The 14,091-nt window shown below is 36.5% G+C and overlaps 1 protein-coding gene across 1 annotated transcript; it reads right to left on the bottom strand.

The window, feature by feature from the left end:
• Nucleotides 1-259: 259 nt before the first annotated feature.
• On the bottom strand, nt 260-12,725 carry LOC121428755 (matrilysin-like). Its single transcript, XM_041625574.1, has 7 exons — nt 11,953-12,725; nt 10,729-10,855; nt 9,279-9,466; nt 8,625-8,832; nt 6,114-6,269; nt 3,517-3,603; nt 260-919 (listed from the first exon to the last, which is right to left on the bottom strand). Exons 1-7 carry the CDS (start codon nt 12,139-12,141, stop codon nt 852-854), a joined length of 1,023 nt encoding a protein of 340 aa, XP_041481508.1. The 5' UTR covers nt 12,142-12,725; the 3' UTR covers nt 260-851.
• Between the last annotated feature and the right edge of the window lie 1,366 nt (nt 12,726-14,091).

Raw genomic sequence — 14,091 nt, 5'->3', positions numbered from 1 at the left:
TCAAGTATATCACAATTTACCAAGGATGGCAAAGTTACTATAATAGTATGTGGCAGGGTCCAAGCAAAGTATTTTATTCTATTGAATTCCTGTTTGTATTTCATGTATGTGAAACAAGGCTGATATTTATTGTTGAATTTCAATTTTACGCACTTTGGGACCATAACAAAAGTTATACCATCTGACATCATCATAATGATATTATTGTGTGCTTATATTTCTATGTGGGTAAGTAGAAAGTGTCTAATTTATTGTGGAATCTTTTTGTCTACAATGTGCTTTATTCAAGCTCATGCGTATTGCTATCATATATGTTGTTAAGTTGTCAACCTTATCTGCATCAGATAATGGGCTAAGCAATGTTTTTTTTATCAGAGTAGATAATGCACACTAGGTTATTTCTACTTCTAAGTCATATCAAAACTGTTCGACAATGTGCATAATCAAACAAATACTGTGCATAAACCTTCTTTAGAAGAAAGTAAATTGAGATTCCTTATTTCAATGAAGTACGTACACTGTATAAAATTGGAATATTATTAAAATAAAAAGCTATCATACCATAAGAGTAACTGAAAAAGCAAAATGTTGTTAATACAATGAATGGATCCCTCTATGTTGGCTGTGGGTAAGGTATCTTTAACTCCGTAGGATTGTGTACTCAAATTCTTTTTAAATCTGCAGTTAAATCAGGATTGACTTTAAGAGAATACCACCTATTTTTTTCTAATTCATGAAAGCCTTAATATACCTTTCTACCTCATGAGCATTTGACATGAAACTGAATGGCAAATCGTCACTTCATCAACAACAACTGTCAAGGCAAAGAACAGAAAAATATACCTGTCCACCTATTCCATGAGAAAATATCCAGTCAAGCTTTCTATTCTTGAGAGCAACACTTTTGTCTTTTCGAATCCTGAAAATGAATACATTTTAAATCCATTTACACTTTTTTAATGTGAATTTAGAATTTACTCAGTATTCAGAAAAAATGGGAACATGAATATTAGTGAAATATTCAGTAAAAAGGCCTGCCTGTGCTCAGTTTCACATAAAATGTATTAGACAAACATGCATCTTAACTAAAAACTTCCCCCCCCAAAAAAAAAAAAAAAAATCCAGCAACTGTGTTTATAATGTGTGACATGTTTGGGAGCCCATGCCTTAAAACCTTTTTTTACACATGGTTCTGCACAAATGCTAATCATCATCACCATATTCTCTCATATCCCAATAGAGTCAATATTGATGAACACATTTTATAAATTCCAAAACTATTCCATAAGTATATCACTTAGATAATAATCTTGCATGTAATTCTTGATTTTCTGCAATTGATCCTTATGTGTTGTGATTCATTGGCTGCACAAGTATCCTTTGCTTGGAGGATAGTTGTAGTGATGAGCTACTTCATTTTTAAACATTATTTTTCCAAAGTTTATTTGGTGGATGTGAATTCTTTGATGGGTATTGACAAAATAACCCAGAAAAGGATGGTTTTTCTTGAGGAAATAAAGAAAAAATGTAAAAATATATGTATTATAAATTATGACAATAATTTGGAAAAATTCCCAAATATATTTCTGTCATCTGAGTATATATTTACCATAAATTAATGAAATTAGGCCTTAATTATAGGATTTTAACCTTTGGATATAAATAGAAAATTGGGTGTTTGCTGATTTATCAAAATAACAAATCTATATCTATCTATTTGGGATCATTTCAGTTGTAAACACTTTCATGAATACCTCACACATTTATGTATATCATGCTATTGTCTTGTGAAATTATTTTGTACTTTTTTATACTTCAGCAGTCCCTTCAGATTTCTTTTTTTTTTTTTTGCAAAATGAATTATTACCATTTTGTTTTCAACACAAAATATGTATCTGTTCAGTCAAACATTTTCAAATAATTTCTCCAAATCTGTAATCTCTTTGTTGAAACAAAAGTACATAAAATGATGAATGAAATTCCAAATCTCATTCATTCAATTAAACATGTACAGTAGGTAAGCATTGTAAAGCAATTTTGTAATGACTGTAATTATGTAAGACTTGTCTGATTATGTACATGTATAGATGTTTAATGGATCTTTTTTACATGATGACATACATGTATGTGAAAATGACTAACGATGCATTTGCTTTTCTTTTATTTGGCAATGTGTTCCCTTTTTTTCTTACGTGCAATCTTTATTGTTATGCATCTCAACCGAATAAATTGTAAACATGACAAAGAACATTTTGATGTTAGGCAGTTTTATTTTGTTTGTTTTATTTATCAGAATGTAGTCTAGAAATAAATTTCTACATTATCAGGGCTGCGTGGAACACTGTGGCAACAATAAAATACAAAAGGAAATAAGTATTAATCAAGGAAATAGAAGCGAAAAGTGATTGATGGTGGTGATGATATGATGATGATGACGATGACGATGATGCTACTGCTGCTGATGATGATGATGACAGTGTAATTTTTTGAGTAATAATAACTTTATAGTAGACAGTAGGATTCATATAAATATTTCAAATGACAACTTTCCTGTATTGAAAATCATTCCAAACAACTCAAAGTAATGTGCTTGAAATGTTCTTTTTTATAGAAAAAAAGTAAATAGAAACTTTGGAATAATAAGATACAGTTTCAATTAGAAATGCTGTAAAATTTATCTTCTTCACTATCACCATTATCAATCAACTTGATAAAAAAACATCCCTATTGCAGTAAACTATCCAACCGACTTTAAAATATAGAATAATTTTAATAATAAATTATGAGTGCTATTGCTATAAATATACTATTCATACATCAAACCAAATAAAACAAATGCAATAACAATGTTTTTGTTAGGAAAGTGCAAAGCTCCACAGTTTGTGTCATCTACAGCTGCTAAGGATTCTGAGGCACTTGATGTAACATCTTGCATGACGTCAGTGAAGTCTGTAGTGTTGCCATTTTGCAGAGGAATGTTTGCTCGCACTGATTGTGTTGCTACCAATGTTGATTCTGTTTTTGTTGATGTTGAAGGTACTGTTGTTGGCAGAGGTGCCGATGGTGATGTTGATGAAGAAGATGATGATGACAGTGATGGTGATGATGATGATGATTGTGATGATGATGATGACGGTGATGATGATGACAACAGTGATGATGGTGGTGATGACTGTGATAACAGTGATGATGATGGTGATGACTGTGGTAACAGTGATGATGAGGAGGAGGATGATGATGGTGATAATGGTGATGATGATGGTGATGATAATGATGAGGATGGTGGTAATGATGATGAGGAGGATGATGGTGATAATGGTGATGATGATGTTATTAGTGATGGTAGTAATGATGACGATGTTTCCAAGTCTGAGTTCGTGGTCGCTAGTGTAAGCACCGAAGTCCTAGTCTGTGATGCTCTGCTTGTTGTGTCCATAAACTCTGTTGTTTCCAGATTTGTCTCTATGGTGTTTAGGGTTCCACTTATAGGATGTAAAGTGGTAATTCTTTCAGTACCTTGTCTTTGTCCAGAAGGCGAACGGGTCGGTCCAGAATAGGGACATCTATGCTCTCTCACATCTCTTTGAAGATCATCAGGCGTTCCTAATTACGAAAAGAAAATAATAATTTGACATACTTTTCATAAATAATTAAAAAATCATTTACATAAAAACAGCGTCACATGTCTTCAAAACTGCAGATGTGAAATTTTGAAGGACAGCATTTCTAGCGTACTTCTAATGAAAGAAAAACATCTTTCATCGCGTGATAATGATACTAAGCAACACTTTGAGGTTCACATGACAATATTTTAGAATTTTATTGTCGTTGTAGTTATAATTAAAATTAATAGAATTGTTATTGTCATCAAGATCATTTACCCTGCTACAAAATTACAGTGGCGTAGACAGGTCCTTAGACCTGGGGGATGATCCCTAGCTGGGTCATACTTAATATATATATATATATATATATATATATATATATATATATTACATATATATATATATATATATATATATATATATATATATTATATACATTTATATATACATATATATATATATATATATATGTATATGTATATATATATATATATATATATAATTAATATATAAATATAAAGAATGAAGGAGATAACGTACTCGATAAAAACAAAATATCATGGGCCAAAGCAGACGAGTTAAAGATAACAAAATAACACGATCTGCCTCATGGATTATCTCGTGTGTCTTTTAATCACTTTGCTTTCAGCAATAAACAGGGCATCCAGTAATAAACAAACTTCCTTGCACATTTTTCATGGCAGTAATCTTTTGTTTGATTAATGACAATGAGTAAAGGTGATCATAAGAGAAATGTCATTTGTCGGATGTCTAGTTATCACCTTGGTCATGACAGTCCTGCTAAACATGATCTAGAATAACTAGTATTCCTTATTTTACTAGTATAGTAGTATACTCTTTTAAAAGTAGCGATATTGTTAATGATCAAACGAATGAATCAACAACTAAAGGAATAAACAAATAAACAGCCAAATAACTAAAAAATTAGCAATTACAATTATAGTACTAGGGTAAAATAAAAAAAGCTCAACATTATATTTCTTATCCACGTGCAGATATGCGGACACTAAAATGATAAGCACACTCTGTTTAAAATTACCATGATTACAAAGGCTTGATTGAATTAAGTATGGAAATGAAATTAACCTCACCGGGTTGTCGGAAGTAAACTGTATAGATAGTAACTTGTTATAATTTCGATTCATTTCTTATTATGTACCTTGTTATGATGATTATGATAAAAACATAGGTAAGGAAATGTAACAGTTTATAACCTTCAAACCTAGAAGACTGCGCACGTACAGAAATCACTGGTATAAGTAATTCCAAAATACATTGCGCCAAAAATATTGAGTGAAAAATACCTCGGATATCACTGAGGCCATCCAAAATTTGCACTTTCATTCCAAAATCATTCATTTACTAATTCGCTCCTTAGAGACTGAAAATTTTCACCTTTCCTTTGCAAAGTAGGGGTTGAGGACATGGCCAGCAGGGAAAAGGGTCAGTGTATGTGTATAGGTAATTTCTTATTAATTCGTTTGAACAGTGTTAATGTGTTATGAAAGCAATTGCTCTGAAAGGGAGTGATTAAGCGACACTTTCTTAAATCTGTAATGAAATATCTTGAACTTATCTCCTTTGCAAATACATAATTATTATAAGGAAATGTACTTGGTGAAACTCTGAATAACGATCCTTAAATGTATATGACGACGCAAGACAGTTGTTATTACTTAAAACTTGCAAGTTGTAAATTCATATAAGATGATTGACTCTGAATAAAAGTCCAATTTTTATCATGTTTGTCATTGCTGTACGTTATGATTATTACTGCTATTATTGATTGATTTTAACTAGCATTCATTGCTTTATTACTGTATAATTTTGCTTCTTCCCCCACAGAAACCTGGGGGGATGATTGTACACACCATCCCCCCCACCTAAAATTCTGGGGGGGATGCATCCCCCCATCCCCCCCCGCTATCTACGCCCCTGCAAAATTAATACAATTAATCTCTGTTATATAAATCGTTTGTATTGTGAGGGTTTTCACAAATTTAGTCAAATAAACTGATATCAACAAGCGTTTGAATACGGAGTGAAACATATTTTGATATTGGAAATGAAGATATCAAAAAATAAAATCAAGAAACCCAATTCAAACTAAAATTCAACTCGATGCAATTTCAATCTGCAAAAGAAGTTTATCAATATATCTTTTTTCAGTACTACCAAACCCAAAGTTGATTGTTTACCCCCCTCCCTTGATATAATTCTTACCATCACTAGCGTTCCTTAGGGGGGGAGTCTGCCCCCCCCCCCTGACAAGTCACAACTCATGCAAGGGAAGTACCCCTGCCCCCCCCCCCCCCCCCCCCGACGAGCCACAAGTGGCCCCTCTTTTGAACTTGAAGACTTTTTTTCTGGTGCTAATATGTCCTTTATTTGTGGCTGAATATCTTTTTTTTCTTGCTTGTCAAATCTTTTGGTGGACGAATTTGCCCCCCTCCCCCTTGGGAAAATCCTGGGTACGCCACTGCTTACCATACATCAGCTGAATGCCTTGAATGTCATCTTGATGAAGCTCAACATCGGAACGAAATCGATAAAAGGGATACATTATTGCCCCCTCTACGCCGGAATGCATCAAACCCAGAGCATGCCCAATTTCATGGACGACGACTTGAAAATAGTCGATTCCTAAAGAGGCAAATGCGAATAATGAAAGATTGTTATTCATATCAAAGTGCCACATGTAACAGTATAATTCTGCCACATATTGATATGTTTTTAGCTGCTGTCATTTGTCATTATTAATATAATCCAAATCAAATCAGTGAAGCAAATATTCGGCAGTTATTTTTATTTTATCCTTTTTAGACGGATGCGCTATCGTTCAGATAAAACATTACCTGATATTGTTACAAATATTATGACATTATACTTTTGATATTCTTCACGAAGTGGTCCCATTAACACTCATGTTACGCTCATTTTTGCAATTCAATAGTGTGAAAAACAAATCCATCAAAATTTAGAGGGATTTGATTCACTTGAAATATATTAAGGAGCTAACAACGTGCCCTTGGGTCTTTTAACATGTACTTTTACAGCATACAACCTAAAGAGACTCTAGTAAAACGCTTGATCATTCATTAATAACTTTCCTAATCAATGGATAAACATAATTTGCACCCGGTTAAATGACGTAATATGATAATAATTCACTTTTATATAGCGCTTAATACATCTGAACGAAGTGTCTAAGCGCTTTACAGATATATTATTACCCCGGTCATCGGATTCAATCGGTCATTCCACTCCCTGGAGATTATTCCAGTCAGTCGTCGGTGAGGCGCACAGTACTGGACAAGCTAAACTCCTCAAAAAAAGTTCGGAAATCTGAATTTGATCGACAGTTCCTCCTTGGTTTCAGTAAATAGAAATGTGTAATTAATAGCAATGAATAGAGCATTTAATCCTCTTTAAAATGATACACTGCATGATATGATTATGGTTTAAATGGAGGTGCAGTGTCTTGAAATGTGGGCCAAGGTCAAAATTAAAAAATTGCAAAATGACACAATATTGAAAGTTACTGTTTTTGGTGATGAGTGAGTTTCTCAGCGGTTTCTGTTAAATGTTTTCATGCACCTTTACATCACCATTAACATGGAATCACACACACCTCTGCACAAGCAAAAACATAGCAAATAAACAAACAAACATGCATGGGTATTTAAAACCACGACTCACAGTACCATCACTACAGAAGCAGGGGCTTGCCTTGATTTGAATGGATTTTCATCTATTTTGACACAGACAAAAGAATCATGTTCTGTATTGACCCATCATGACTAACATGCTCGTTTTGCAGCTTTTCAATTCAGACCTCATCCAACACTTTTGAATCCTGCTCTTTTTGTGATTGCATGATCATAACAAGCATGGTATCATTTTAAAAAGAATCAGTGATCTTTTGAATGATATCAAATATGCATTGTATAAAACTGGGAATTAGGAGAAATTAATGGCCAAACACAGATTTCCAAACTTTTTTGAGGGGTTAATAATGACTTTCACGTCCTACCGGGTACCCACTAAGCACCTGGGTCTAGAGTGGCAAAGTGTGGATTAACGCCTTGCAAAAGGACGCCAGACCGTGGTGATATTCGAACACACGACCCTCTGCTTACAAGGCGAGAGTCAGAACCACTACACCACGGCTCCACCGCACATAATCAAACCACCAACCCTTAAGGAGTGAAATGACCAACCTAAATGGCGATTGCCGACGAATGGTGCCGAAAAAGGCAACCGTTTTCCCAAAATGACTTCTACGACGCCTGGATGCATGAAATTACAGATTTGTTGCTCCACGATGCACGACAAAGTCAAGAACATATAAAATATATTGTCAAATACCCCTCTTGACAATGACCACCGAAAGTTAGGACGAACCCGCTGTTCCAGTTCAACAGTTTTCGACGAAGACCCACAACTCTTTTTTTTGGGGGGGTCGTATGCCGGGTATTTGCAATACATTTACTGTGTTCTTGATTCCGTCGTGCGTCGGGGAGAAACTAATTAAACTCCTTATCATTTTTTACGTACGACACTATACTTCCTGGCCCATATTCTGAAGTCAGGTTTAACTTAAACTCGGGTTTAAAGTTGTGGTTTAAGTATGGGAAGCCAAAAATATCCATTTTTTTTTATTAAGTTGAATGTTTCTTATGTTTACTGTACTCTTTCCTGATTCATCGATGGTGAAGGCAATTATCTGTTTATACTTCCTACACAATTATGAATGATTGAGAGCCGAATGAGCTGAAGCATGATATCTCTACTGTTAGTGATTTATGTAACAATTGGCTATCCATACTTAAACCACAACTTAAACCTCAGTTTCAGTAAAACCCGACTTCAGAATACGGGCCCCCATTTTTTTACGTACGACTACGCGACTACGCGACTACGACACTCTACTTCCAGACACGGTTGCGTCCCCTAACTTCGATAAAGCCGATCCTCGTAAGACCTCAGAACACTCACCATCCCCCGTGTCCACTGTCCAGTTTTCGGCAGCATCGAGATGGACTTCACCGAAGGTCGGTAAGAAGGCGTGACCGAGCGTTCCTCCGGGTCCATCAAATGAGATACCGTCACCGTGCTCGCCCTGGAAATGTCGGATATGAATGTCGACATCAACGTCCGGATCGTTCACCTCGCATAGGATTAATGACGTCACAGACATCCACATCTGTAGGAGTATAACAAGGGAGTAGATAAGAGACAAATTTTCATACAACGTTGTTCACAAATACGATTTAAGAACGGCTACGTACGCCTAGCGAACGATTTCGATACCATTTCGCAAGACCTTCTCACGAAGGCCATACGAAACCAGCGTTCGCAAAACGTTCGTAGACCGTTGGTAAGTTAGTTTGCAGCTAGGACGACGGACTTGTCCAAGATTTTGTTAACTTCGTACGAAACCTCCTCTTCGTAAGGCGGCGTGCGAACGTCGTAAGAACATTGTAAAAACTACGTAAGATTTGTCGGGTCGAGAGACAATTCTAGAATCCTTAAATTATTATTATTTACGGAGATTCTTGACAAAATAAGATTAATAAAGATTAAAAATTAATAAAACTTTTTTATTGGAGGTTGGGTTGACACAGGGGTTTACATTAAGACTGGACCAACCTGCATCGCATCACGAATGACGTCACCGATGACCTGTCGACCGAGAGGCATGCTATCATCCAGTTCAACGATACGATAGGTCAAGTTCAGGTCATACCACCGGAAAAAGCCAACGGAGAACGAAAATACATCCGGTAGGCCGCATCGGGGAAGATCTATCAATTCTTGGACTCTTGCATCGGCGACACCTGGGAGAGAGAGAGAGTGTGTGTGTGAGGGGGGGGGGTGGGGAATGACGGGAGAGGATGGCAGCAAAAAAAATGAAAGATCAAAATTAATTCGTATTCGACCATTTCAAGGGACTTTCGGCAAAATGCATAGGTCACAGCACTGCCGTCATTAGCCAAAAGATTGAGAGGCTAGACATTGTGTTAGGGCAAATTGTTTGACGTTTTAATACGAAAATCCAGCTTTGCCATAGATACTCAGAAATATATGATTTCACACTGACTTTGTTCTTTCCTTCCTCCGCTCTTCTTTTTTGGGAGGTGGGAGGGTCGTGAAAATATCTCAACCCCCCCCCCCCTCTGTACGCCGTACGCCAGTCAATCAGAATAATTACCGAATACATTATTTCGTTTATATGGTAATATATGGGGTAAATTAAATTTAACAAATCGTCACTCTTTTCAAGCAAAATGGAGAGGGCATTTTGTGAAGGATGAACATCGTCCCTCTCCTTGTCAACCACGTAATGGATATGCCCTCTATCCTTTTTTTCTCAAACCATGTGCAAGATTTGGTAATTTTAACAAGCAAGACCTATTCAATATCAAATACCCCCCCCCTTTCATCCTTCGGCATGTCTGTGTTGGCTTCACTCTGTGTTTTGGCTCAGTTGGTACAGCGTCCGTCTCACAACCGGGAGGTTGGTAGTTCAACCCCCAGCCGCATCAGACCAAAAGACGTTATATGGAAGTTAATTGCTGCTACCCTGTTTGGCGTTCGACGATTTGAGGGATATAGATACGTCGAGCTGGCGCTACACAGTGGCTGTCGGGCCCATGATAGTGCAAACTGATTTTTGTTTGCTGTATTTTCTATTTCAGATTTCTATTTCGAACAATGTAATATGGAGTTGCTTTTGTTTTCAATAGATTTAAATAGTCTTTTTGAACACTGTATCTTAGACTGTCTGTAGCTATTGAAATATTCTTTAAAAAATACATTTGAGATTATACAGAGTCCCTAATTTCATTCGTATAGAGAAACTTAAATTTGGGGTGGCACGTTACTTGTTTCCAACTTGGCAAAATAATCATCTCTGAGTAGTGAATGTGATCATTCAAGTGAGCTTATAGTTTTATTAAAAGACTATACGCAGCTCAGAATTCCGCATTAAGGGTAAAGAAAGTGGCCAGATTTCAGCAGTTGTGGACTGGAGGTGGAGCTATTTTAAGGTTGCTGGTTAGTATTTTAAGAACTTTAAGATGGCATGGACATTACTTACCAGTAGGAGGCAGCTCAAAAAAATCTTGGAACTTCAAAATGGCGTCGGTAAGATTAACTTCTACGCTCTCTGGGTCCGTTTCAACATGTAGTGATTGGGGCAAGAAACCATAGTCTTGAAAATATTTCTAGAAATAAGAAAGAAATCATTAACTGTTTTAAAACTGCATTTAGGTGTGTATTTATTATTCTAATCCATTCTTCATCTTTTTTTTTTGGTGGGGGATTGTTAAAAAAAAAAACTTGTTAAAAATTTAGAACCTCCAAAAATAGACAAAAAGGTCCCTCTAGCCGAGGTGTTATTTGCGGCGATCAACTTAAATTGCTGGTATGATTGTTTTGCAAGTGTGTACTAATAAACTTTAAGTGACGATGATATGATATAGCAATATGGGAGAATAAAAACAATGATTTTCCTTGAGTGGACCTAACCCCTTTTGAAACCAAACTCTTCTGAAGAGCTCCTTTGTCAAAAGGGGTTTGGTCCATTTTTCATAAATTTTATTGTTTTCTGTCTCAAAACCTATCAACCATTTAGTCGCTCTGACGATACCAAAGAAAATTTGAAATTCACATTAAAACGTGAATAAAAGTGGCAAAGAAAAATCACTTATTTATTCAAAAGAGATTGGATTCATTTCATTTTGCTTGCAAGAGGGGTTAGGTCCACAACGATAGTTTTCGAAAATAGATATATATAGAAAAAAATGAAGACAGGTAGATTTCTTTTATACCAAATTTTATGATCACATGATAGTACATCATGACAGTTTAGTTTCTCATAAGAATATTGCAATAAGTGAGAATAAAAAACCCTGATTTTTCTCGGAATGGTCCAAAGTGGACCTAACCCCCTTTGCAACCAAATTATTCAAATACAGATTTCAATAACATTTTCGAAAGAAAATCAACCTTTTGCTAGTTTATAAATCTATTTCATGTGTTGCATTCTACAGTGTCTAGGTACTTGATATAATTCTCTTATAATATAGTTGTGTTGCAGTTTGCTCCCCCGTCAATCCCCCCCCCCTCCCTCTCTCTCTTTCTCCTTCTTCTTTCTTTCTTTCTTTTTATATTTCTTTCTCTCAAACTATTCCTATCAATCTCCTTCTCTTTCTATCTCCGTCTCTTTATTTCGTTCTGGTGTTTTGTTTAACACCATCAGAGTTAGAAAACATCTCTAAATCCATAAACTATCGTAATTCAAAAGACAATGATTACATACCGCAACTTCACTGTCATCCAAAGGTACGAAGGTCGAGACTACACCTGATGTTGCAGCTTCCACATCTTTCGAATGCTGGCCAGGGTCTTCGAACCCATGACCCTCAGAAAGAGTATCCCGAGGTATCGGCATCGCCATCATACTGGCCCAATACATCATGAGAAAACATACAACCGCCAGAGTTGCCATGATGGAAATGAGTGTTCTCTTCGAAAATTTGCACACCAAAGAAAAAAAATGGTTATCTTTGAGCTATCCCTCCGATCCTTTTTAATGGCTTCGTAAAAAAAACATAAACGAAGAACCTTGAGTACGAAGTGATGAAAATTTCAAAAGCGATGGAATCCCAGAAGCATCCACGTAAAACCCAACCCAAGAGTTTGTCTGTTCTGCTTATATTCAAGTCTGTCGGTCTTGTGGTCCTGGTACCGGTCTTGGCATTCGTCTTATGATTGGCCTTGGTGTCGTAGGCCTAGTCCTAAGACCTCCACGGAATCAGACATTCTACTTTTATCTCTCCTAATGATGTTCCTCCTTCCTTCTGATTTAATCAGAAATATGCGGATCTGATGTTGGTTGGTACAGCGATGACAGCGAACCTCACTCTGAATATCAAATGAGGATTGATAAATTTTCCAGAATGGGTTAACAGTACGTGACAACAAGTTTTTAAACATGATTTGTTTTTATTTGTTTGTTTCCTGTTGCTAAGATATCAGTTCTTTGAGATTGCAATCTTGGTTGCCTCTCTCGTACGAAGTTCTTAGGTCGGCCTTATGTGGGTGTGTCTCTTAAGCAATAACTACCCTTGTTTAGCTAACTGTTAACAATAGAGGCTTAATAACGCGCACAAGAAGAGAATCAAGAAGATTATATAGATCGAAATGAAAAGCTTTGACCGTCACTTTGCTTGCTCTCAAAGAGATATCCGGGTTGCCAGACAAGATGCCGCCATTTTTTTAAGATCCGCTTTTTCAAAGCACTTCTCGTCTCAGCTACTTCTGTTGCGAGGACTGATATCCGGGTTGCCAGACAAGATGCCGCCATTTTCTCAAAGATCCGCTTGTTCAAAGCACTTCTCGTCTCGGCTACTTCTGTTGCGAGGACTGATACAACCAACAGTATATCCGGGTTTCAATGGGTACGTCGTCGATTCATACTTTCACCTTACAATCTCCCTTAGTAAGCTTACTTTTTAAAAGAGAAGTATTGAGTATTCGGTACGCAGTGGTCATAGTAATGTCGAATTGTAATAAATTTCTATACAGAATGTCTTGAATCCTTGCGGCACCTTTTGATAGAAGTTGTATTTTTTTTTAACAAACAAGTGCACACCAAGTTACCAATAATGCATATAGCGTTTCCATTTTTTTTAAAGCAGGATAAAAGAGCATCGTACATTAAATGCCTTGCTCACGGGCATAGGTGCCGCGGCCGGGAATCGAAACCCGGACTTTCCATGTATAGCCAGGCGCCTTAGACCACTCGGCCACGGCACCTCCAATGTATCCGGTTTATGTGGGCGTGCTATTGGATCATATCCCTAATACCTCAGTAACATTTGCTTTACAACGGGCGAACGGCGAGTCGGAAAAGCCGTTTTAACATTTTTTGTACCAGCTACATATATGTGATTTGAATAAAAAACGCTGTTTTCGACTCGCTGTGCGGCTGCCGTAGGGGAAATGAGACTGTAGCATTCAGACGAAACTTCTTTGTAAAGCCTAAAAATAAAAAGTGCTGATCGGCGGCCAAAGAGAGGATTAAGAGAGAGATCTGGGTTAATGTGGGCGTGATATTGGATCGTCTCTTAACGGATAAAGCTTTTTCTTGTAAAGCCTAAAAGTTGAAATATTGATTAGAAGGCAACAGAGAGGAAGGGAGAACGAGAGAGCACCCCGCTGTAATTTTCGGCAATTGAAGCAATTACCAGAGAGTTGAGACAGAACGCTGATGACACTTGTAATTCATGAAGGTTCCAAATAGTTTCATTTCTTCTGCGATGATCTTATTGTTCTCTCCGTTGGTATATCAACTCGGCTTCTTTTGTCGACAGTTGTAAGTCGGCTTTTTTGTGGTGGTTGTTATTATGTTTTTGTTGTTGTTTTTTGTTGTCATGTTGTGTTTCTGTTGTTGATT

This window comes from Lytechinus variegatus, chromosome 15 (assembly GCF_018143015.1).
Source record: "Lytechinus variegatus isolate NC3 chromosome 15, Lvar_3.0, whole genome shotgun sequence".
Taxonomy (NCBI): Eukaryota; Metazoa; Echinodermata; class Echinoidea; order Temnopleuroida; family Toxopneustidae; genus Lytechinus; species Lytechinus variegatus.
The sequence above is the reverse complement of the archived record's forward strand: the minus strand, read 5'-3'. Positions and strand labels throughout refer to the sequence as shown.